General features: G+C 40.2%; 1 protein-coding gene across 19 annotated transcripts in view; it reads right to left on the bottom strand.

Annotated features, from left to right (window-relative positions):
• The window catches only part of TBXAS1 (thromboxane A synthase 1), a 229,629-nt gene that overhangs the window by 96,862 nt on the left and 109,786 nt on the right, over positions 1–22,981 (bottom strand). For all 19 annotated transcript variants that reach the window (XM_064420992.1, XM_064420994.1, XM_064420990.1 and 16 more), the window contains one exon: positions 3,137–3,253. In XM_064420992.1, the coding sequence (XP_064277062.1) occupies positions 3,137–3,253 (117 nt within the window). The remainder of the gene's footprint in view (positions 1–3,136; positions 3,254–22,981) is intronic.

Genomic DNA, 22,981 nt, shown 5'->3' with positions numbered 1-22,981 from the left:
TTGTGTTCAATGCTATCCAGCCAAATCTTCTTTCAGCTGGAGTGGACTCCTTTAGTAATCCTTACATACTTGATAGAAAAAGAGAATTAAAAAGGGAGAGCACCCAACACACAGAAATCCATAAAAGCAACAGTGAAACGGTGCACAGCTTTTAAAGACAAATTGAGAAAAGAGAAAGCTGGAGAAGATGTCAGAAACTCTTGGATAATGTTACTAAAACAACTCTCTGCAGACACACAGAAATCACTATATTGGCTACCCAACAACTCTATAACCTCTGTTTCAGTTCATTTCCTGTAACTTTGAAAAAATTCAAAATTTCTGGAATCAACTCTTCCTCATTTGCTGGCTGGCTGTTGGAGATATTTGCCATACTACAGGGAAATTCCTCAAGCTCAGTGAACTTCTCAGTGACATTACACTGCTTCTCTGATGTGACAAGGGCAAAGCTCGCCTCTGCCCGCAGCCCCAGGTGCCTCTGTGGAGCACTGCAGGTTAAATCTTAGCAACACACATTAGCTCTGTCTTGAGCCTTGTCCTCCAGCAGCCAGGCCAAAATGGCTTCTCACTTCTCATTCGTGCTAGCCCTGAAACTGTCCTTTCTTGAGTTTCTGAAACAGAGATATCAGGAACCTGTGTCTCTGAACCCTCTGTCCCGTGGTGCATCTTTCATCTGAAGTGATTGTTATGGGGAGCACAAGGAGTTGTTAACATTTGTTGCTCTGTCACAGGCTAACAGCTCCCAATTCTTTTAGATCATCCAAGACAGACAAGCCCATGTTTGGAGTGGCACTAGGGGCTGCAGCATTCAAGGGGAACCACTCTCCAAAGACACTCATGAGGTCTGCAGTCTCTGCAGTGTCACTGTGGAGTCTGCATAGAGGAACAAAACTAAGGCAGTCATCCAGATTGAACAGAGTGGAAGACTTTGGTGTGGGATTTTGTCAAAGGAATTGATATCTTGGAAGGAGAAATAAGGAATGTCCTAGAAATATTTATAAATATGTATAAAATAGCATATCTAGGTTCTTATGCAATAAATTAGTACCAAATTTGTGTTTGTAATTCAAAGCAGAGAGGAAGGGTTTATTATAAACAGGATGTCATGCAGATAATGCTGGATACTCTGTAGTATGGCCAATACCAGAACATGGTATTTTTGTTTCCATGCTGCTGTAGAGGTTCTGAGAGAGTACCAAATATGGGAGAGTTAAAAAGTGAGATCATAATTAATGAGCATTGATTTCCTTTGTGAAGTGTCGGTATGGCTTCTAAATTAAGCAACAGCAGAAAAAGCACATGGGCAAGGACTTAAGTTGCATTAACCTCAAATCCTAGTATTGCTAACATATTTGGGTAGAAAATGAAATGCAAGGCTGAGAAGCACATCCGTTCAACAGAGGTTCCTAATCTCTCACAGGCTTACTGCAAGTGTCTGTCTGTGTAGGGATGGACAGACTTCTGAGGAAGGCGTGGGGGAGAAAAGCAAAGCTGAACCTTTCAGAGAGACCTGACCCACTCCTCTTTTTCCCACTTGCTGTTGAATGGGAGGAGAAAGTGACAATTTCCAGGTCACCCTAAGCCCATGCAGAGTCACATGCCTTCCCACAGAGCTTGGAAGAGGCAGCATGGGCAAAGCTGATTATCGGGCTAAAAATAAATATCTCAATCTTTGCATGCAAGACAGCTACCAGGCACTGGCCAGACCTCCATTTTACCTCCTGCCATTATTCCTGCAGTCCACCTCCACCAAAGGGAGCGCCACGACTTCTCCTCCCAGCCCAGTTGGATCAGCCAGACCCTGCAAAGCCGTGCATGCCCAGTCCCAAAGCAGGATCCCTGAGGCTCCACTCTCCTGCCCTCACCGCGCTCCTCAGCCAAGCCTGCCTGGCAGGTGCCGGCAGAGGTTGCTCTCCACAAATTGAGGGGAGTGCGGCGTTATCTTTTGTTAGTCCACGAGCAAAGAGCCGATGACCCGCAGTAAGGCAGGATTAATTTCCGCCAGCAAAATGCAAAACTCTCCTCTCCCCACCACGCCATGTGCAACTAATCGCTTGCATATTTAAACACCCTTGCCTTGCTGAAATTTCGTGATGGAGTTGGTGACAGAGCAAATGTCAGGGCGCATAACCAATGGCATTGTCAGTCGTGATTAATCAGCATCTCCGCCAGGCTCGCGGCCAATTAGAATTTACCATAATAAGGAGGTGACAGCCGGCGTTGCTAGGCGACCGCTGTCTATGGAGCCGGGAGAGCCAGACACATTTAGATGTTACTGTGGATTTCGACAGCGGCATGTCAAAACAACACAAGCGTCTGCCCAGTGGAAAATTTTACAACCCAGGACTGGGCACCAGAGTGAGGCATGATTCCCTTTCAGAATAAAACATAAAAAGGAAGTGGTGATTTTTTTTTTTTTTTTTTTTTTGGTTGGGGGGTTGTTTTTTGTAGTTCTCCTTGAAAGAAGACTTTAGCCAGTCAATCATCTATATACATTTAATTAAGAGATATCGTATCACTGGAACAGGACTTTGTTACTGGGTAATGGGTTCCCATGGCTGAGCAAATGCTGATACATTTATAGGAAATTAGCAGCAGGTCAGCACAGAGACATTTATTTTCAGTCAGAGGTATTTATCTGGCAATGACATTCTGTTCCAGTGACTTATTTTATTATATGAAAGGATTAAAGAATAAAAGGAGGGAAAGGGAAGGAGATGGAGAAATGAAAATAGACTGACAGCAGTTCCTGTGTTAACATGAGAGTTGCTGACTCTGTACATCAAGAAAAGCTATGTTCCAACTGGGAGCAATAACCTTTCCTGGAGTTAAGCTTACTCCTAATAGGGCAAAGGAGAGGAAGGGGTCAGGGTCATTCTTGAGTATGCTACACCTTCCTGGACAAACTGACTTAAAGAGAAGAAGACAAAGAATCATATCCTCAGATGAGTTATTTGGATTTTCACTAGTCTATGATCTGAACCATGCCATATGGAAGCTCTGCAGCATGTGCTCTTCAGGTCTAAATAAAGTGGCACAAAGTAGCAGGTTTTACCTATCCTTAATATGGACCTACATAAAGCAGATGCCTGCACAAGTCTTCTAAATTATGAAAGCAGCAATGTCTACACCTTACCTCTTTCAGTTTGGTATCGCTGAAGGCTGGGGTCAGGAGGCTCCGCACATACTTCCATCTGTCATCACGAAGACAAAGGATGCTATCAAGCATTGGCTTGGATATCAAGTTCGGCTTCTAAGTTGAAAGAAAACATAATTCAATTTTAACACAAATGAAACTATAGCTACTCAAGACTCTGGAATTTGGGAAGACTGTTCAGGAATGGCATTGCACTGCTGTCCCACGAAGAGAAGTTCAAATCAGTCCCAAACACCATGCTAAACACGGATGAGGCTGGAGAAAATTTCTCTTTTGCTGCACTCATTTTTTCTTGAGCTTCAAAAGTCCTGGACCAACTCCTCTCTCAGACTGCTCTGGTTCTGATGTTCCTGGTGTTCTCCTGAGATCGCCTTCACTGAACCCTGGCTTCTTCCCTATCTTTCTAAGGTGACTGGCAAGAGGACTTGTCAACACTCCCTCTCCGTGTGACATGAGTGCCAACGCACAGCATGCTGGTGTTGGTGGGGGACACAATTTCTGGTGACAGCTGGTATGTCAGACTGTTACATGCATTTTAAAAGTCTTCAGAAAATATGTCGATTATAAAGCAAGTCCCAGTCCTTACTCTGTAAGGAACACACTCACTAAGAAGTCATGGCCTGTGACTCCTACAGCTGCAGCAGTTAGTCAAATATAGTAGCTTAAAGCACTATTCCATGAAGTTCTGTACCAAAATGACTACTGTGAATGTACTAAATCTTCCCTGCCATCTAAGAAATTCTTGTCTAGAAAACAGTGGTATTCACCAAGGAGTAAAAGGATATAAAAGACAAAAGAGAAAGCACATCAGAAAACAACACACTTCTGACTGGAAGAAGAATCAGAAGATGTCCAGCCTTACAGCACAAAATACTGTATCTTATACTATGTCAGAAGATGTTTCCTAATTGTTCCTGAAGATCTCCAATAACAGAGATTCAATAACCTCCCCACTCAAACTCTTTGAGTGCTGCACTACTTTTACTGTGGTATCACAATCTCTCTCATTCTTGCTGAAACTTGGGTCTTTGTGCTGTCCAGGCATATTGCAGTCATCTACTCCACATAACACCATTTCACTCAATACACACTTATCAGTTATGCTACCTAGGACTGTCTTCTCAGTGTTGGTACTGTTCCTCTGCATAGTCTTGCTGATTTACTTCTTTCTTAAGGTACAGTCCCTCTGGCCCAACAAGGTACTCCAGGCAAGAAAGGATTCCCCCCCGCCCCAGGACATTCTGCAAGCTCTATTCACCCTGGAATATTACACTGTACTTATGAACTGGTTTGTGGTTCCCTTCAACTTTCAGACTTCTTTCTGAACAATCACTCCCTAGGAAATTATTCCCCGGCCTTTCTCCTTAAAGCTGGTTTCTCCCCAGAGTCATATGTAGAACCTGTCTCTTTGAACTATGACCATTCCCTTCAAGATTATTTGTGCAACTGAATAACACCACCTCGAGTTTTAGCCCTTTCTTTCATAGCCTTTTTCATCCTTACCAGCTTTCTACATAAATTGTTAGCATACTCAGTGCCAATATCTAAATCATTTAAAAAATTTCAGAACAATTCTTCAAAGAAGACATCCTGTGCTCCTCCTTTCCTTTCCAACAGTGGACTGTTCCAAAACACGTTTCAGGCATTGTACAGCAATGTCCTCCAGAAAAACCACCCTAAGATTGGTGGATGTGGGCAGAAGGTCTACACTTCTCTGGTTACCAGGAGGTACAGAGACATTCATTTGTGCTTGTGAGATCTTCTGGATACTTCAGCAGCAACACAGTTCCCCATGTTAACAGTAGAAACTGTATCCATTTTACTGGGAGAGACCCAAATAAACCAATGATTTTGCCACCCCAATGCCATCTGTTGATCCCTTTTATCCTCTGACCTTTCCTTTCAGTCCTTCTTTCATTACTACAGTGCATGTAGTATGAAAATGAATTCTTACAACATGTTACATACCTGGATACTTCTATATCATTTTGTGCCTCACTAGTTCTGATTTTATTGCCACTATATGCTATTTTTTTATCCTTTTTCTTGGAAATCTGACCTACTTTCCAATCTGTAAAAAAACAACTCATCAGGAGCCATGAAGAACTGGCAGTTTAGCTACGCTGGTCTTCCACTGAACTGCCTTAACTTTCTTCCTTATTGGAAGAGTTTGCACTTAATATCATTTCTTTAAGGAGCTGCCAGCTCTCCTTAACACCTTTTTCCTTTACACTTGCCAAATTCTTACTACACTGCATAAGCTTGTAAAATGCAGAAGCCTATTTTATATTGCAAACAGGCTAATGGGATAGTTTTACATTCTCAGCAACACCGTCCAGTATAGTAAACTAACATCACTGGGACAACACTACAAACCAGTTTTGAGCAAAGATGAGCAGCTTTCAAGTAGAAAAGTACATATTAAGCTGAAGGAAGATATTGACTTAGTTACTGTCATCAGATGACTACTGTAAAACAAAATAAAGGCACTTTTAAAATGCATGTATAGACTATTCTATTTTGTACGATAACAAGGAAAACCTTGGATAGGCTGTCAGAGTTGGAACATCTTGGACTGTTTTCTCTCAATAGCCTCTTTAAATAAATAATCTGTTTTCTAACTTGTCAGGTATCTTTCCTGAAGATCACAAGGGCAGCTAGAAAGAACATCACTCAGTGGAGCACTCTGTCATTCGTTACAGATATTCAAAGGCACAGTAGAATCAGAAGAAAGAGCCTCCAGACAATTGGAAATGAGCATCATCCTGTCAGAAAGTCCTGTATGCTACCCTCTGCTTCACAGCTCTTCTGTGCTGCTAGGACCGCTATTTACTAAATCTTGACTCAACTGGGCACTAAATGAGTATTCCTTGTATCTTCAGTCTTCATTTCAAACCCTGAGACCCAAATTGCAGTGCTCCTGAATGCTTACTGAAATCAACAACAGAGAAAGCTGAAAGCCTTGATCCAGTGAATGCATTAGTCCAAGAAATCAGGTCATTGAGTGCAGCCCCCAAATTAGCAAACACTCTCAGACCTGTGTTTCAACCACCAGCCTTCACTTCTGCTTTATAAAGTGGATATATCACATCACCTCCTCAGAAATGCTAACGATACATTAACATTTCTGAGGCACTTAGAAACTACAATGAAAGAGCAGAATAACAATTCCCACAAGGAAATTACCAATTTTGTCTTCCAAGCAAGGTTTAAATAGCATACAGAGAAAAAAATTAAAAAAAAAAGAAAACCAGAAAAAAATTACAGGGCAACACTTGGAAAAGTATTTTGCATCCAGTCCTAAATTGAAGGCTGCCCAAACTGTGCACTCTGTAAGACAAATCTCCTTTGCAAGACAAAGCTCCACTTAGATAATAACAGATGTGATATAAATCTCACTGCATTTGTCTTGAAAGCAAATTTCCTTCCTAAAACCAAACATTCACCCTAAAAAGTGCTCCTAATTGCATAAAGGCTGTATACAGCACATTCACAGAGGGACCCAGTTACTGAACAAAAAGCCTGTAAACTATAATATTATAACTACAACACTAACTATAACATTGCCTTTTTAGCACTCTACTTTATGACAGCAATGCTCCCTTAACATAATTTTGGTGTGCTCAGTATTATATATATATAAATGCCACAAGGAAGGAAAACCAGCTTTGGCCATAAATTATTTTACTCCTTATCTTTAAAACTGGGCACACAAAAATATGTTTGTGTTTATTGGAATACCATCAGCACGACTGTGTATAGTAGATTTCATTTATGAGGTTTTCCTTATTGTTTCTGCAAACACTTTCCTCCTAATTGCATAACCTGTGTTACAGGTTCATATAGCAGGAAAGAAAATAGATTTGGTATGAGAATGAGCCTGAAGTATCTCAGTGAAAGATGAAGTGTCATCTCTTTTCAAATGGACAAAATACTAGATGCATCTAAAAAATCTTGGGCTTATAAAAATCACCAAAAAAATTACCATAGGAGGAAGCTGTAATATTTTCAGGGGCAGTATTTTGGTTTTTGGGCAGCAAAGGAGGTTGTTTTTTAGTCAAAGGCAATCAGGATTGTGTTCCATCTAGCATTATCTAAACACTGAACAATTGCTTTGCGCTTCTTTCTCCTGTGTAATCAACCATTTCTGGAACAGCAATGCTCCATGAAAACTACTGGCAGCATGGTAATCTCTTGCAGTGTACCTGCAAGTGCTGCTGAGTTCCCACAACCACAGACATGACATCCACCACAACAAGGAAAATTGAATTGATCTGCCTGCAAACAAATCCTTTAAAACATCACTGCTTTTAAAAGAGAAAATAAAATAATATTTGCAGATGAGTGGCATCTCTACAATTGATACAAGAATTACCTCCCCCATAAGGTGTTCCTCAGGATGACCCCTCAGACCCAGTTATTGGCTTGTTTGTCATGAGTCAATTTGGCTTCCTCTGTGTTACTAAATAATTCAGGCAAGTGAATCTTTGGCTCTAAGGCCAAGTGGTGTCCCCAACGTTAAATCCCTTTCCCAAAAACAGTGGAAATATCCAAACTGCTTCTGGTCATGGTACATGTTCTTCTCCTGAACTGTGCCCAGACCATGCCTGGGAGAAAACTAATCAATACACAACAAAACTGTGCTAAGAAGCACATGTCAAATGGATATCTGTAGGACCTATTCATGCACCAATATCCTGTCACTGTTTTATCTTGGAGTAAAACTGTAGCCTTCTGTGATTCATACAATATTTGTTCTTTTCCCAAGTTTGTCACTAGCAGGCTAGACTGAACCTCTGGCAGACAGCAACGACTGCCTAGAGCAGAAAGAAGGGTAACAGCACCATTATGTTCCCTTAGACACCTCTTCTTATTTCTTTGGCAGAAAAATGAGGGATAAAGTTTTCCCAGCAGAAGGCGGTTAATGCAGCCATGCACTCTTTAAGTATCCTGAGGAGATGAATCTTCAAAGAAGCTAAAGGGTACCTTTAAAGACCTTTAAACACCACTCACCTCCACAGAACCAGCTGCTAATCTTCTCCATGTGCTCTGACAACATAGTGAGAAACGAAACGATAAAAAACAATATCTCAGACACTTTGTTATCTTAAACTTGGACTTAATCATAGCCCACTCCTAACAAAACTAATCAAAAACAATTTACTTCTACAGGAGTCAAACGTCAACAGTCAGTCTGCTCAGATTCAAACAAGGAAATAAGCACTAGAGCACCCAAAATCCCAAATCCAAACAGTAACTCCAACACTAATTCTGGCATTAGTCATCCCTAGCAAACAGCATTTGCCTGCATGTAAGCTTTCTTCTAGTCCCACAGCTGTTGTGGGATCCAGCTTTAACTGGAATCTCATGCCCATGCTCCCCTGAATTTTAACCCTAATCTCAACCCTACAACCCACACCAATGAAAGCCATTTGCTCCTCTCTCCTTCAGCCCTTCTTTGGTATCCATGGAGTATCCAGAGCTAAGTCTAACTCCGAGTTCCTCCCCTTTTCCCTTTTTAGGGAAGTTTTTGGGGTATATCTGCACGGTGAGGGGTCATCCTTCTCCCAGCCTTCATGAATGCCATGCAGTTATCTGTGATAGCTCTAGTGGGGGATGGCTCCCTCCCCAAGGCAAGCTCCAGAAGCAATGAGCAGGCAGCAGTGCTTGCACATCACTGGGTTAACTTCTTCATCTTCTTATTTTCAAAAAGGTTTTATGTCCTTTTCTTGCTAAAAATTCCCTTGTGATTAGGCATTACCATCCTGTTTAAGAAATTGCATTTTAAAACTGAATTTAATGAAATGGAAGTTAATAAAAAATGAGATAGAAAGTTCGTAGCTTGAAGTCAAGACACTATCCCCATACCTCAGACAGGAATTATAATAAAATCTCTTCTTCAGATTACTCATTCAACTCCCCTTGACTGACAGGTCATCACCACCAGTTCAGCCAGCAGGTGGAACCAGCAAACCTATGAACTGCCCATATGGTATTTCATCCAGTCAGTGGCAGTGGCGTGACACTTAACAGAACAACATAACACTTGCTCTTAAAAAAAGCAACAGAAAAAAAATCCCCGAGATATCTCCAGGAATACATCTTACCAAGCTTGCAGTAAGTAGATCATGAAAGTGGGAAGGCAGGAGATGCCTCCATATCTAATATATTTAAAAATTCCCTGTTGGTAAACTGATACAGTATATTCCTTCCAACTTCCTTGGTGTTTTAAGTCATGCTCAGCTCTCCCTTTATTCATGACATTCAATGACACATTGTGTAGTGGCTTTTGACTGAGCCAGGAAAGTACTGCACTGCATGTTTTCAAAACCCAAAATAGAGCTCATTTATGTCATATACCCTGCAGTTCATTGCTGTTTCTATCTGGAAGGCCCTTGCATACACAGATGTTATAGCCACATCTCTTCAAATCATGTAAAATTTTTCTCTTCACAAATCATCATCTCATAATGGAGCAAGACCAACTCCTTACTCCAAGACCCAAGCCTTTGCAGAGGACAAAGGGCTGGCATTGCCCACTGAGGGCTGTGTCCCAGTGTGGGAGACCACTGGGCCTCTCTCATCTCTCTGCTGTGACTGCGAGGGGCCTCCCATCCATGTTAAATCCAAGGGAATCACTACACACAGGAGGTGTCTCTCCCAAAGCAGGTTCACTCTTCCTTTGCCTTTCCAAAACTCTATTTCCAAATCCTCAGATGCCACACATCCCACACTGCTGCTCCTGAAATCAATCTTTCCTTGCCCATTAAAATTATGGGCACAGACACAACTTCACAAACACATTGCTCAAAACCCTCCCAGACTGCCAACTCTGCCAATAGTCGATGACACTTTTGTCCCCTCTTCTTTGTTAGTCTGAAAGAAGCTGGATTTTAGCATGTATGATTCAGAAGGTGATCTTACAACTTCAGAGGGGGAAAAAAATCATTAAACTTACTCCAAAACATTCATATTGCTTTACAATTTCATAAAAGCGTCCAGTAAAAGTTTTCAGCTTAATTTGAAATCAACATGCTTGCAGAGAAGAGGAGAAAATGTCCATGGATCATCTATTTCATTAAGCTTTTAGGTTCTCCTTGGTCATTAAGGTTCTTCAAAAAAGTGTGACAGGGTAGAATTGGTTTCAGTGATTACAGCAATTGTCTTTCATTCTACTCTATAGATCAGACTCTACAAAAAGGCATCTCCAAGCAGATTCTTTTGTTATCAAGTCAGGATCTTCAGCAACTAATAACTACTATTCCTAATTACTCATTGGAAAAATGGCACAGCCAACCCCAGCTTACAAGCAAACACTGGCTATTTTTCCCCTCTGTGGCAAGCAGCCTGGAAACATCTGTTCTTGTCTCTGCAAACATTCTCTTAGGTCGTGGTTTTGTCAATAGAAACCAAAGCGAGTCATTGCAATGAGGTAAATATAACCATCTATAACTCCTAAAATAAACACATATGGCCTCCTGCAGCCTGACCCAAACTGATGCAAGTCACACGTTCCATTTGTTGGTGTAAGCAGCACCAAAATTAAGTCCATGCATTCATGAGTTTGCATATGGTGGTCAGTTTGCACATTTAGGATGAAAACAATCAAAGCAAAGAAAAAAAGTACTTGCCCTTAATTAATTAATAATTTTGGTATTATAAACAAATTCAGGTTGTACTAGAGAACCCATACTCTATAGACAGTTTCTGCTGAGAAGCAGTTTTTAAACACGTTTAAATCCACTTTCCAGCTGACATTACAGGACTTTTTTAATATTGAATAAAGTTATAAGACTATTAAAAGCCTCTCTGTTTATACACACTTCTCTTCAAGGAAAGGTTGAGGACCAGAAAGTTCCTTTTACAGTACATAAAGAGTATTTGGAAAAAAAGCAGTCCCCACTAACTTTTGGTACACATACATTGCCACGTTTTCAGTCATTGGCATATGTAGGAATGACAGGCAATGCCCATCAGAACGTTGGCTAGGTCTTTTATTTACACAGGACCATTGTATTCCATGCTCTACTCATCCAGGGACATACCTGCAGTAACCTTAAAGCTTCTGGAGAATACCAAGAGAGATTTTAAGTACCAGTCACCATCCCACTGCCTGTCCTCTTGGCTGCTGACTCAAATGCCTTGGGTATGCAGCTAGATACCTCAGAAAAAGTTCACCAAAGTGAGCACAGACTTATCCAAGCTGCCATGACAGCAAGGTAGGAAGAGTTCTACACTTCCTTAAGGTCTCACCACCTTTCTTCTCATGGACATAATAACAAAACATATTCCAGAAGAGAGGTCACTACAGCTGTGATCAGGGATTACTCCCTTTCTTACAACTGCAGAGCGAAAGAAGTCATGGTAGTAACCTGCTTTCAATCACTGACAGAACAAAACTCACTGTGGGGGGGAAAAAAGTTGTAACTCCTTCCTGTGGATAAGGATAGGAAGGAAAATAAATAAATAAGAATAATGAAGGAAAGAATCATTACAGCAGGAGTACAGGTTATGGGGAGGGAGGGATGGTGTGAGGTCTATTAGGCTGCAGAGATTCACTAACTTCTCTTTCACGAATGCCATGGACACATAGAATTTAACATTGATTCAACAAATAAGGCTGCAAGTGCATTGTCTCAAAGAATCACCTATAAGTTTCTAGGTGGGGTACTTCACAGAGAGATGAGAGGAATGCCCTTGAATGATTTCCAGTAGGTAAATATGTGAAAGCCTTTCTCTTGCACTCTGGGAAATTTGTCATGGGGGACTGCACTGGTGCAGCCTGGCTCCACCACTCTGGATTCAAAGAACCATGTTTATTGCTGCTACATTTTCTGCACTGCCTGAGCCACCAGCCCATTTCAAAGGCACACGTGAGGGCCATCTCCTCTCAAAACATCATATTCATGTATCTCCTACCTTGGACAAGGTTCAAAACTGCTAAGCTTCTGTCTGGTGATTTCAGCTGCTGAAATCAGAAGGTCCAAGGGATTCGAGGCACCTCAGAACATTAGCTATGGCTGAGAAAGAGTTTTAAATCTGTACTGTCAAATTAAGCTCTTCAAATAGGGGTTAAATGCTTAGGACCTTCTGGTCACCAGCAGAGGTAAGTGAGGCAGGTGAAGGGGAGGCTTACCAATGGCTCAGTTTAAAAATATCACTTGCATGCAATGTTTTTATTTGGAGAGAAGTATATATAAAATGTCACTTCTTCATGTACTTCATCTTTTAGTGACAATTTTAGTTTGACCTCTTCCACTCAGGTGTTGCAATACAGAAATAAAATTATATTCAGGCCTGTGTAGCTTAAAATCTCAAAGCACCAAGAAACACTGAAAATAAACAAGTAGCTAAGTAGCTAGCTATGACCTAAAGGTGAAAGACATTTCAAAGGGTTTCTATCAGTCTTCCAGGTTGCCATGTAGCACCTAAAACTTGTTGCCTAATACCCCATTTCCCATGTGACAACATCCTGATACAGAAAATATACTTCAAACTGTCATTTATCTAACTTGAAATAGAAAATTTGGAATTAATATGGCAAGCTGATGATCTCCAATATGTGCAAAACAACCCGAGGAAAAAGTATTTCACCTTTTTTCCCCCAATGCCAAGAAGAAAATTTCAAAACAATATCAAATGAAGCTGATAAAAGTTTTCTTGTGAGGCCTCCTAATGGTTTAAAAACAAAAATCTGTTCAAGATGATATTTAAAACAAAGTACTGGAAGAAAAGGGCTATTAAAAATTAAAAACACTAATACAGCCTTCAGCTTAGGAAGTCAACCATGGGCAGTCAGATGTTAGGGGGACATTCTACAGGAAATACTGCTCTGCACTTGCTGTGCTCTTGTGCTCCTTCTCTAAGCATATGTTTCTAGTCCAAGTCAGAACACTCCCTAGCTAAATATTTTAATCTTACTTTTCCTTTGAGAAGTCATTCAGAAAGAAAACTGCAGGTCAGCTGTAATGGCAGAATGACAAGCTGTCAACAAATCATATTTGCAGTACCTGCTCAGCTGAAGAATTTGAATTCCCTGCCTGCTATTTCACAATTCTTTCTAATTACATTAAGTGGATATTTACACATCAGGGAAAAAAAATTCCAAATTTCATATAGTAAGATTTCCACATCTATCTGTCAAAACATTAATGTATTTTTCTGGTAGCAGTAGATGCTTTCATTCCTCATTTATTTGTCCCTCAAGAAGAGCTAGGCTATAAAACTTTCTCAGGAGTTGCACAGCACACTTTCAGCATTTTATCTTCCAAGATTTCATATTTGTTTTTATTGCCTAGTTTCAATCAAATTAAAAAAAATCCAAATTTATGAAAACATGTTTTGACATGCTTATATGAAATAATGTTTGTGCATTTGCCTCTTACAAATTAATTTGAGCATATCCAGAATTAAATGTTTGTCATAAGATAATTTCAACAATAATAAAGTCCTATTGCACACAGATAACATTACAGGACTTATCATGAGTTCCCTAGAGCTCACAATTTCTGTAAAACAGCTTTAATTCACAAACCACCTGTAAACAGACTGTTGCTCACATCACTCTTACTGATTTGTTCAAGGAGAGAAGTTGAAACACTCCTCTGAGTATCAGCTAGTACCTCATCCAAATAAATTAACAGTATCAGCTACTTTTGTATTCTTAAACATTTAGACTTGCAATATGAAGCAGTGTGGATTATGAAACATAAAGCATGTCATCATATCATGTTATCTTAAGATGAGTTAAGAAAATGTTAAAAACAACAAAAACCCCAAAAAATTGAGTCCACACCCAGAGCTCACAGAACCCTTTCTGGCCAAACAGGTGATGCAGCATTTAGGGGGCCTGTTCCACTACTCTTGCTTCAGTTTTAGTACAATGACACGAAAGCACAGGGATGGATCAGAGCCTGAATTCTCCCCACTCACGGCGCCCCAAAAGCCAGCACCAGAATTCCAGGCACAAACAGGCTGGATACTCAGCAAACACACACGAGGACAGAGCAACATTTGGGATTTAGATTGTCTTGTATCGAGTGCCTGGGGAAAGAACGTGTGGCAGCCATGAGAAGGAGACACCTGCAGCCTTGCCCTGAGGATTAACCCCCAGCAGCCAGGCACACACAGAACAGCAAGGAACAGCCCGGCTGGAGGTTCTGCCTGCTGGGATTTCTGTGTGAAAAAGGAAAGAGGCTTCACTCTCTGGAAGGACCCGACAGCAGTGAAATTGCCAGGCTGTGCCCATACTCAGCACACACATCACACTTGACTGCATGCACCCAGCATGTCATTTTTACTTGCAAGTTATTAGAATCTGCACTTCCAAGCCCAGCTTTATTGGTGGGTGGGAGTTGTAGTTCCCAGCCATCGGTGCTGGCCAGCACAGCACACACTCCCACATCACAAGAACTCGTTTTGCATCTGTACAGCTGCTTCTCTCACACTTGAGGCTCATGCTGAACACCCCCAGCATCCAGCAGCCTGAAAAATAAAAGGGATGTTGAAACTAAAAAAAAAAAAAAAAAAAAAAAAAAAAAAAAAAAAAAACCACAAACAACCCTCTGAGACATGTCTAAAAGCCTGATGATTTTTTTACTTAGAACAAATCTTAACCCAAGGACAAACCTAAGTTTTTATAACCAAAAGTGACTGTCACCACCAATATAAGATAAATGTTACTACAAGCATAAAGTCAAGAGCTGAAAAAAGTGAAAATATGAGAGCTGCCCCACTTGACTGCAAGGAGGGTAAAACAAATGAGTGTCATCCAGCAGCCAGGGCATTTAAAGAACATGTAATGTGACACAGTGAAACACCAGCTAGGGAGGGTACATTCCTTTTAAAAATTCAAATCAAACATTAAACAGAAATAAAACTAGAGCTGGTTAGAGAAACTTAAATAAAGCCATGAGGTTTGCAAGAAACTGTCAATATTGCAAAATCAATTTCTTTCTCTAGGCTTTCTGGAAGAAAAGAAGAAAAAAAGCTCTAGAAACTACCTTTTTATAGATGTTTTTGAAACAAAATAACTTTACCTTGCAAATTGAAACTACTTTTTTAATATTAAAAGCTGTAACTGAAAGAAATTATTTCAACTTTTTATTTTTATTTTGGCTTTAAACTCTTCAAAATCAGATATGACATAAAAATTCTGTCTTCCATACATTTCCTAATCAAATCTCAGAAATCACTAGGACAAAGGTTTTGTTTTTTAAATTCTTACTGTTGACAATATAGTATGCCATCAACTCCTACTGTAGTCAATTACATTTATATTAGGAGCATACTAGAGAGCAAAATAAAGCATTAAGAGGTTTGAAAATCTTAGGCTTAGTGCAGTCTTCTTATCCTAAAGCATATGCAGAAATGGGTCCAAATGGATCCAATTCTTTAGTTATGTTATCATATACAATTTTTTCCCCTCACAGGATCTCTATTTGATTTCTCACATTTAAGATTTCTAGAGAAAATAATATCCTGAAAGGTTTTAACAATGTACATCAAAACCTTTCACGCGAAATTGATCAGTCACAAACTCAAGAATCTCCCCTTCAGACATAAAGCTCACATGATGACTTGTAGAAATTCTTTGTCATTTGTGGAGTTCTGTCAGCAGAGAGCGATAGCAGTAAGTCAGTCTCCTCTAATATTTTTTTGTTGAGTCTGTATTTACTCAGATTCTTCAGGGGCTTATAAACTTAAGCAGTTTGGTCAGATTTTCAAAGTGGTTTTTATATCCAGTCCTTAACACTAGAGGGAACAAAGCCAAAGCCAAAGCAATAGACTCTGGGTTTATTTTCCTCACAATCAATAAATAACCCTAACTTTTCCCTAGGCATCGTCTCCAAAATAGCAAGACCATTTTGACTGAAAAATTCTAAATGGAAAATACTAATTGAAGCAGTTAAACTATGATAATCTACAGAAAGGAAAACATTGTAATGGGAGACATTGGGCAACTTTAATTACAGATCTCACCATTGGCTCTGTGGCAGTACGGCTTCTTTGGAACTGATGAGAAATACCAATATAGGCCTGATGACATTTCAACTTGACTGAAGGTCAATGACTGGTTAAACTGGAATGTTTCTGAGCCACTGTTAAATTATTCAGAATTATTTTAGGAAAGCTGCATAAAAAGTGCAAGAGTGCAGTTTTAGCTTCATCTAAATACACACACTGAGAATGGAAAAGGAAATGGGGAAACTGTCAGTTGCAATTGCCTTGAAAAGGGAAAAAAATAATATCTTGTGTACCTTCAACTTAGAATTAATCTAGCAGAAGAGAAGACTGCAAGATAGTTCTTGTTTTTACTACTTATTTCCCCAAACCCTTTGCTCCAGGAGCAAGCATGAAAGGGAAAGAAGAGGAATGGAATATTAGTTCAGTAAATAATGTAATTATTTTTGTTTCTGTTGCTTAACACCAGCAAGAAGAGGTTGGCAGGAGTAAATAGTTAACAATAATAGACAAGGACTTACTTTTGCTGCAGGACAGCTGTTTCCTCATCTCACTATATGTGTTTCTGAATATGTGTCTGTGAGGCTAAATGGAGTCTCTTGGAACCCCCACCGAGCCTTCAGAAACAGATGAGGGAACATGAAAATGCAGTGGCCAGGTGTGCTCAGAGTAAGCAGCACTCATTATACAGGAGAGCCGTGAGACGTGCAGTGTAAAAACTCTAATTTTACACCTCTCATCCTCTTCCCTTTCCCTTCTGAGTGTGGTGAATCAAATGCTGACAACACATGGGCAGCAGTGGCCAGTGTCCTGCAGCTTTCCTTGGTCATGGTCAGGAGCTGTGTGTTCACAGCGCGGCACCCCCACAACCCACGGCAGCACCATCCCCTCCCAAGGCTCACATCAGCCAGCTATTTGCTATCAATTATTCACAACAAATGGTGCCAAGATACGTGGTTACTATATAAAGGAGAACTCTGGCTAGAGAGTACAATACTTGCCGACTCATTCTTCACTTGTGATCCTCCAGACTTGTAGCTGTTACACGTGGTCAGCGCTGAGGAGGGCACAGTCTGAACATCCTTTCCCATGGAGGTTTCATTCTTGCAGAATGAAACTTACATAGTGTAGGTCACAAGCAATAAAAAAAACAGGGTGGCAGAAATTTTCACTTAGCATAGAGTTACTTGCTAGGAAGAAGGGAACTTTCCAGGCTGTGGTCAGAGACCACTGCAAACCACCTGCATCAATATAAGATGCTACGACACCATCAGCTGTTCACCAATCCCTCTCTACTGGAGATAACCACCACTGAAATGGAGCTGGTGGAGAGCCCTTGTGAGCACTCGTCTGCTTCACTGCTGTCAGCCTGCATGGTTTTGAAAAAGTCCACACTGACACCTAAAGTAAGATGAATTGTCTTTGAGCTGAACCAGAGGAGGAATGCTCACGTGATGCATGTTGTAGACCTTGCTGTGGAAATGGTGAGTCCAGTTAAGACATCTCAACAAAAGGTTGTAGACTGTGCTAGGTAAGAACATTATCATTACAGCAAAAAAGAAAAAATAAAAAGGACCTTTCATACTTTTAAGTTCAAATATAAATATTAAGGCAGGCAAATGGATTAAGATATCTGAACGAATATCTAAAGAGAGAACTATTCCCACTGTTTTGAAGAATTAATGCTACCTTTAAAACACTTTAAATGAAAAGCAAAATCTTGCAAGGATTAGCATAATAATTGCCCACATGTATCACATTAACTCTCACTGAAGAGGAATGGACTTGTGCACACACAAGAGCCCCCAGACAACTATCACAGTCAAAACAAAAAGCTTATCAATGGGAAAAAAATAACTAATAACCCAAACCAAAAACCCCCACCTGCTGGCATAAGCATTAATAGAAAGGATTCAAAATGGGATGGGGTGGGGTAGGAACAGATTTGTGGCCAATGGACTGAAAGGGAGAAATAATGCTCAGATGCAATCTCTGGCACTGGAAGTCACCACAGCACTGGGTGCTGGAGGCCTGGCAGATAAGCCAGAAGGAAGATTACTGTCACTGTCTGTCCTGCTGTTCTGTTTTGGATTCTGCTGCTGGCCACCTCTGAAAGGGGACACTCAACCAGGCTAAACAGATCTCAGGCATGATACATGACAACCATTCAAATATTACATACTGCCATATCACATCTACTCCAGTGCTGAACTACCAGACTCGTGGGTATGTTCATGCAAATCACTTCTCTGTGCTGTGAAACGTCACTTCTGTAGAATTAAGAGGGTTCCTGTATCATCAGATGCTTCAAAAGGAGTTTTTGTACATGAGCAACTGAGTTAAGTCCAAATGTGGTTAAAGACACGAAAAGAAAGCAAAGTACTGGGTCTGAGCTGTGACTGCTCAAGCATGTAAAAAGGCCAACTCGGATGCTGTGATCTGAGCCTATGTCAATCCCATAACAAGTGACAAACTAATTACTCTTCTAAACAAAAGCAGACTGGGAAAGGCAAGAATCAAAGGACATGACACTCTACTATATGTCAAAAATAGGGAAAATGGAGAAAATTGTAAACCAAACAACCAATCTACTACTGTCAAGTAACAGTTTCAGAAGTCAGAAACGAAGGACTGTTAAAAACCTGTGATGTTAGACTTAATTTTCCAAAAAAAATATTCTCACAGGGAATGTCCAAAGAAGTAGGATAAGTTGAATTTCCCTTTAAAAAAAAAAAACCACAACAAATCAACAGAAATCAAAGGTCAGGACAAGCAAAGACCAGCTAAAACTGCATTTGCACTCCACCTACTCATAACACAGTCAGCTAAGGGAAGGATTAGATAAGGAAGCAATAATGTATTTAAACAAGAAAAATATTAATCAGACTTAAGATTTCACATATTTTATCCAACAGTAAAACATGCTCTCTAAACAAGGAACTGAGCCCTAGGAATAGATAGTCCTTTCCTGCCTGTAAATGCTGTTTCCCTTCAATGTTATTATTCAGTATTAAAAAAAAGTGCTGCAAACCCAGTAAATAAATAGCCAATGTAGGCTTGATGAAAGATTGGCTCAGAAGACTGCTTTTGGCCTGAATAGAAAGATATGCTTTCATCCTGTTTTGACTATACTCATACATTTACCTAACATAATTGGATGTAGTTAATATTGCAGGAGCCTTCAAGCAGCGCACATTTCCCTCATTAGTGGGTTTAAAGCCTTAATGATATCTCCTGTGCTGCAGAAAAGCCCAATGTAGGCTTCAAAAGTGATTGGCAAGTTTCAACAGGAGAAAAAACTGGGGGAAGGGAAAGCAAAACCTAATCATACTATGATCTTGTCCTCTTCAGTTGTTTAGAAAAGGAGATATTGCGGAATGATTGAATAAAGAAGAAAACGGAGGTAAGGATAAACAAGCCAAAACAGATAATTTCAAAAGCTGACCTCACAGTAACTCAAATATGTGAAAGGAATAGGGAGTGGGTAAAAAAGGGGAGTGACCCTTCACATTCCTGCAACACATAAAGACACACAAGTACTTAGTCTTACACAAACTCCTTGTGGCACAAACAAATGCATATGCACTGCATATTGTCAAATCAGCATCTTCATGCACCTGCAGCAAAATCACCTTTTCATGTTTCATTATGCAGTATTTCCCACTCCCCCACCTTCAAAGCTCAATAGTTTGGCAGGGAAGCCTTGCATTTAGGAAACAGAATGTCACAGTATACCATTAACAAAGCACATGCAAAGGGTTTGGGGTTTTGTTGTTTGTTTGTTTTGTTGGGTTTTTTATTGACTAATTTTGACCATTTTCCAGGAACAGAATTTTCACAGGCTGATTTAGCTTCAAAAGAAGCATAATTATGTACAGCTGTATTCAGTATTTCTTGACTGCCTTGAACAAGCAGTGAAAGGAAGATTTGCACACATTATCAGCCACTATCATTAGTGCTGTAAAGTACCTAATCCATCTGGTGTTGTGGTGTCTACCTAGGAGCAGGTATTGAACCACTGATGGCTGCAGTACAACAGCAGAAAAGGAGAGTGTTCAGAATTAACAAAACAACACAGCAACCCAAGTAGTTTCTTCATGCTGGATTGTCCTTGTGTTTCTGTTCTGCCATGGTTTTTCAAAGCATTTTCATGTGTATGAGCATGGAGAGTGGAGAATTAAAAATGTAAATTTCATCATGTGGTTTTGCAGTCTTCACAGGGGAAGAGGTAGCAGGATACCATGGTGATGGCAGCACTGCAGCCCATTAATAAACCAGAGAAAGACTCAGGGATAGATTCAAATACTTAGACCCATGCTGAAAAATGACTCATTTCATAATAACTTCTGTGAAAAAAGAGAGGACTGTGCATCTCAGCATCAGCTGTGGTCTCAACATGCTGACTCATCATTTCTCATTGAGGGGGCAAGGAAAGGGGAAACTTGTTTTCAAGTCTTCTAGCCTCCTTACAGTCAACTGCATTGCTTTTATATTGCCAAGGTTTATGGCCCATTGCATTTGAAAACAGACAACACATGCCTGGAAAAGAGAAAAAGTGGAAAGTTTTTATTTTGTATTTCATCTGTGTGTAACCAATCCATTTCCACCCTAACTGCCAGCCCTTCACACAGGGAATCAGCTAGTTTTATTTGCAATCTTACCTGGAAATGTGAAAAATATTAGTGTTCATTTACTCTGTTAGAGGTTCATAACTCTCAAGAAAACAAATTCATATTACCTACCTACACAACAATAGGTTAGCCAGTTAAAATAGCAGCCTGGATGTGTGTCTTTCTCCAAACCCAGCTCCAGTCTGGCCCCCACTACTGGGGAATATGCTGAGGGCTTCCTCCAGGCACAACAACACAGGAAACCTTCCTCAAACAGCAAACTGCCTAAGCCACCACTCAAAGGAAATGCATTGTCAATTAGAGGGTACCTTCAAGTCAGTCAACAGGACCATCCTCAAATTAATTAGACTTAACTACAGTCAGTATTTAAAGACTGATTGCTTGTAAGCTGCTCTGTGGCACTCCAGCCTACTGTTATTTATATCTTCCCAAACTTTCACAAGTCTTTATTGAATAGTCAAATGTTTGAGGAGAGGCTGTGTTCACCCTCTTTTCTATGAGGGGCAAAGAGAAAACAAAGTCTCCCATTTAAGGGAATATCCCAGTTCTGGACAGAATAAACATACTTGTGTAAATACACAGTCATGGCCCACTAAATTAAATGAGAAGTAAGAATGTGCATAGATGTAAGCAAATGCTGACATCTTTTTATGAATTGTGGAGCTGTGGTTTAGGAGTGGTACTCCCCCATTCTGTGCCCCCACTGAGATTCCCCAAACCATGCTGCCACCCTCTTGCTCCCTGCTTTCTCCTCTCCCTCTCATAGCAGCAGGATGGAGAGGGGAACTGGAAGCAGGAAAGGTAAAGATCATGGGTTGAGAGAGAGTAATTTACTGGAACCAGCAGTGAGATAAGAAAATGAACAGTAACAGCAACAATTCCAGTGAGAGGGTACAGGAAAAGAAAGCATTCACATGGAAACATCCTGAAAATAAACAATACTGGATGCATCCTTCCACCTCTTCTCCCCAGAAGAGAGTCCCTTTCCCCCACCCCGGCAATAATGTGGCATAGAATAACCTCAGGGTCCTGGCTATGCCCCCTCCCAGCTACTCAAAAAACTTAACCCTGTCCTGGCCAGAACCAGGACAATAGGTAAGCAGAAGCAGGTGCCAGGTGTTCCAAAGATAAAGACAAATGAGCTCTCCCACTTCACAGGACACAGGTTTCACTTGGTTTCCTGTTCTGAATTAGAATCACAAATAAAAATTACAAATTTGAGATGATGATCCTCAAATACACTCAAATCTGATAATGCTAACTTTTCTGCTTTAGTTTTTTTATTACTTCAAAGAAGAAACTTACTTGGGGGGGGGGGGGTGGTGGGGAGAAGAGCTTTTCATTTAAACTTTTTAATCTGCATTTCTGAAGCTTCTTTTAAGAACAACAACAACAAAAAAAAAACCCACCCACCACAACCATTTGAATTAACAGATAAACCAAATCCCAACCCATTGCCATCAGTCCTGAAGCACTCATATTCACAAGTAATCCTCTTCAGCTGGAAATTTCCAACATACTCTTTTACATTTATTAAGGTGACAAAGCACTTCCTAAATGCTTTGTCCTTGTGAACACAGGAATTCTGTAGCAAGACCAAAAACTGAGCTCAGTGCTCCTGAATACTGACCTAGAGCCCAAATCACAAAACCAGACCTCTTCTCACTGGGATTCAGAGGATCAGGTGGCTCACAGAACATGGTCTATTAATACATCAGTCCTTTCTTTAAGGGTAACTGAAGCCAAAGTCTGATTAATTTTACAGCCAATAGCAGTGATCATTTGACAACAATAGTTCTGTGCTATTAGCTTCAGCATATGGGGAATAAGGGACAATTTGTTGTGCATGTATAAAAAGACTTACACAGTATGAAAGAAATGACCCTCTCAATATTTATTATTTTAATTTTCAAATGCCTAATGCTAGCATATGCACTTCTACTTCAAAACATTTAAACAAAACTGAATTTAATTGCTCAGAAAAATTAACCTGCAAGCTCTCAAAGCAAAAATGAGACAGAAAAAAGGAAATCCTGAATTAAAAGTGATTTTATGAGGTATAGAAGGCAGCAAAATAGTTACATATATATTGACCAAGGTAGAAAGGTATTCTAGTGTGTCTAGAAGACAGCCATGGAGACACACTTGGGAAAGAAAGCAGATGTTAGGGTTGTTTACCCTCACTGCTCCTGAGCCATCAGGTCAAAACAAGGATAAGAGCCCTTGCTCA

Source organism: Passer domesticus, chromosome 5, assembly GCF_036417665.1.
Source record: "Passer domesticus isolate bPasDom1 chromosome 5, bPasDom1.hap1, whole genome shotgun sequence".
Taxonomy (NCBI): Eukaryota; Metazoa; Chordata; class Aves; order Passeriformes; family Passeridae; genus Passer; species Passer domesticus.
The sequence above is the reverse complement of the archived record's forward strand: the minus strand, read 5'-3'. Positions and strand labels throughout refer to the sequence as shown.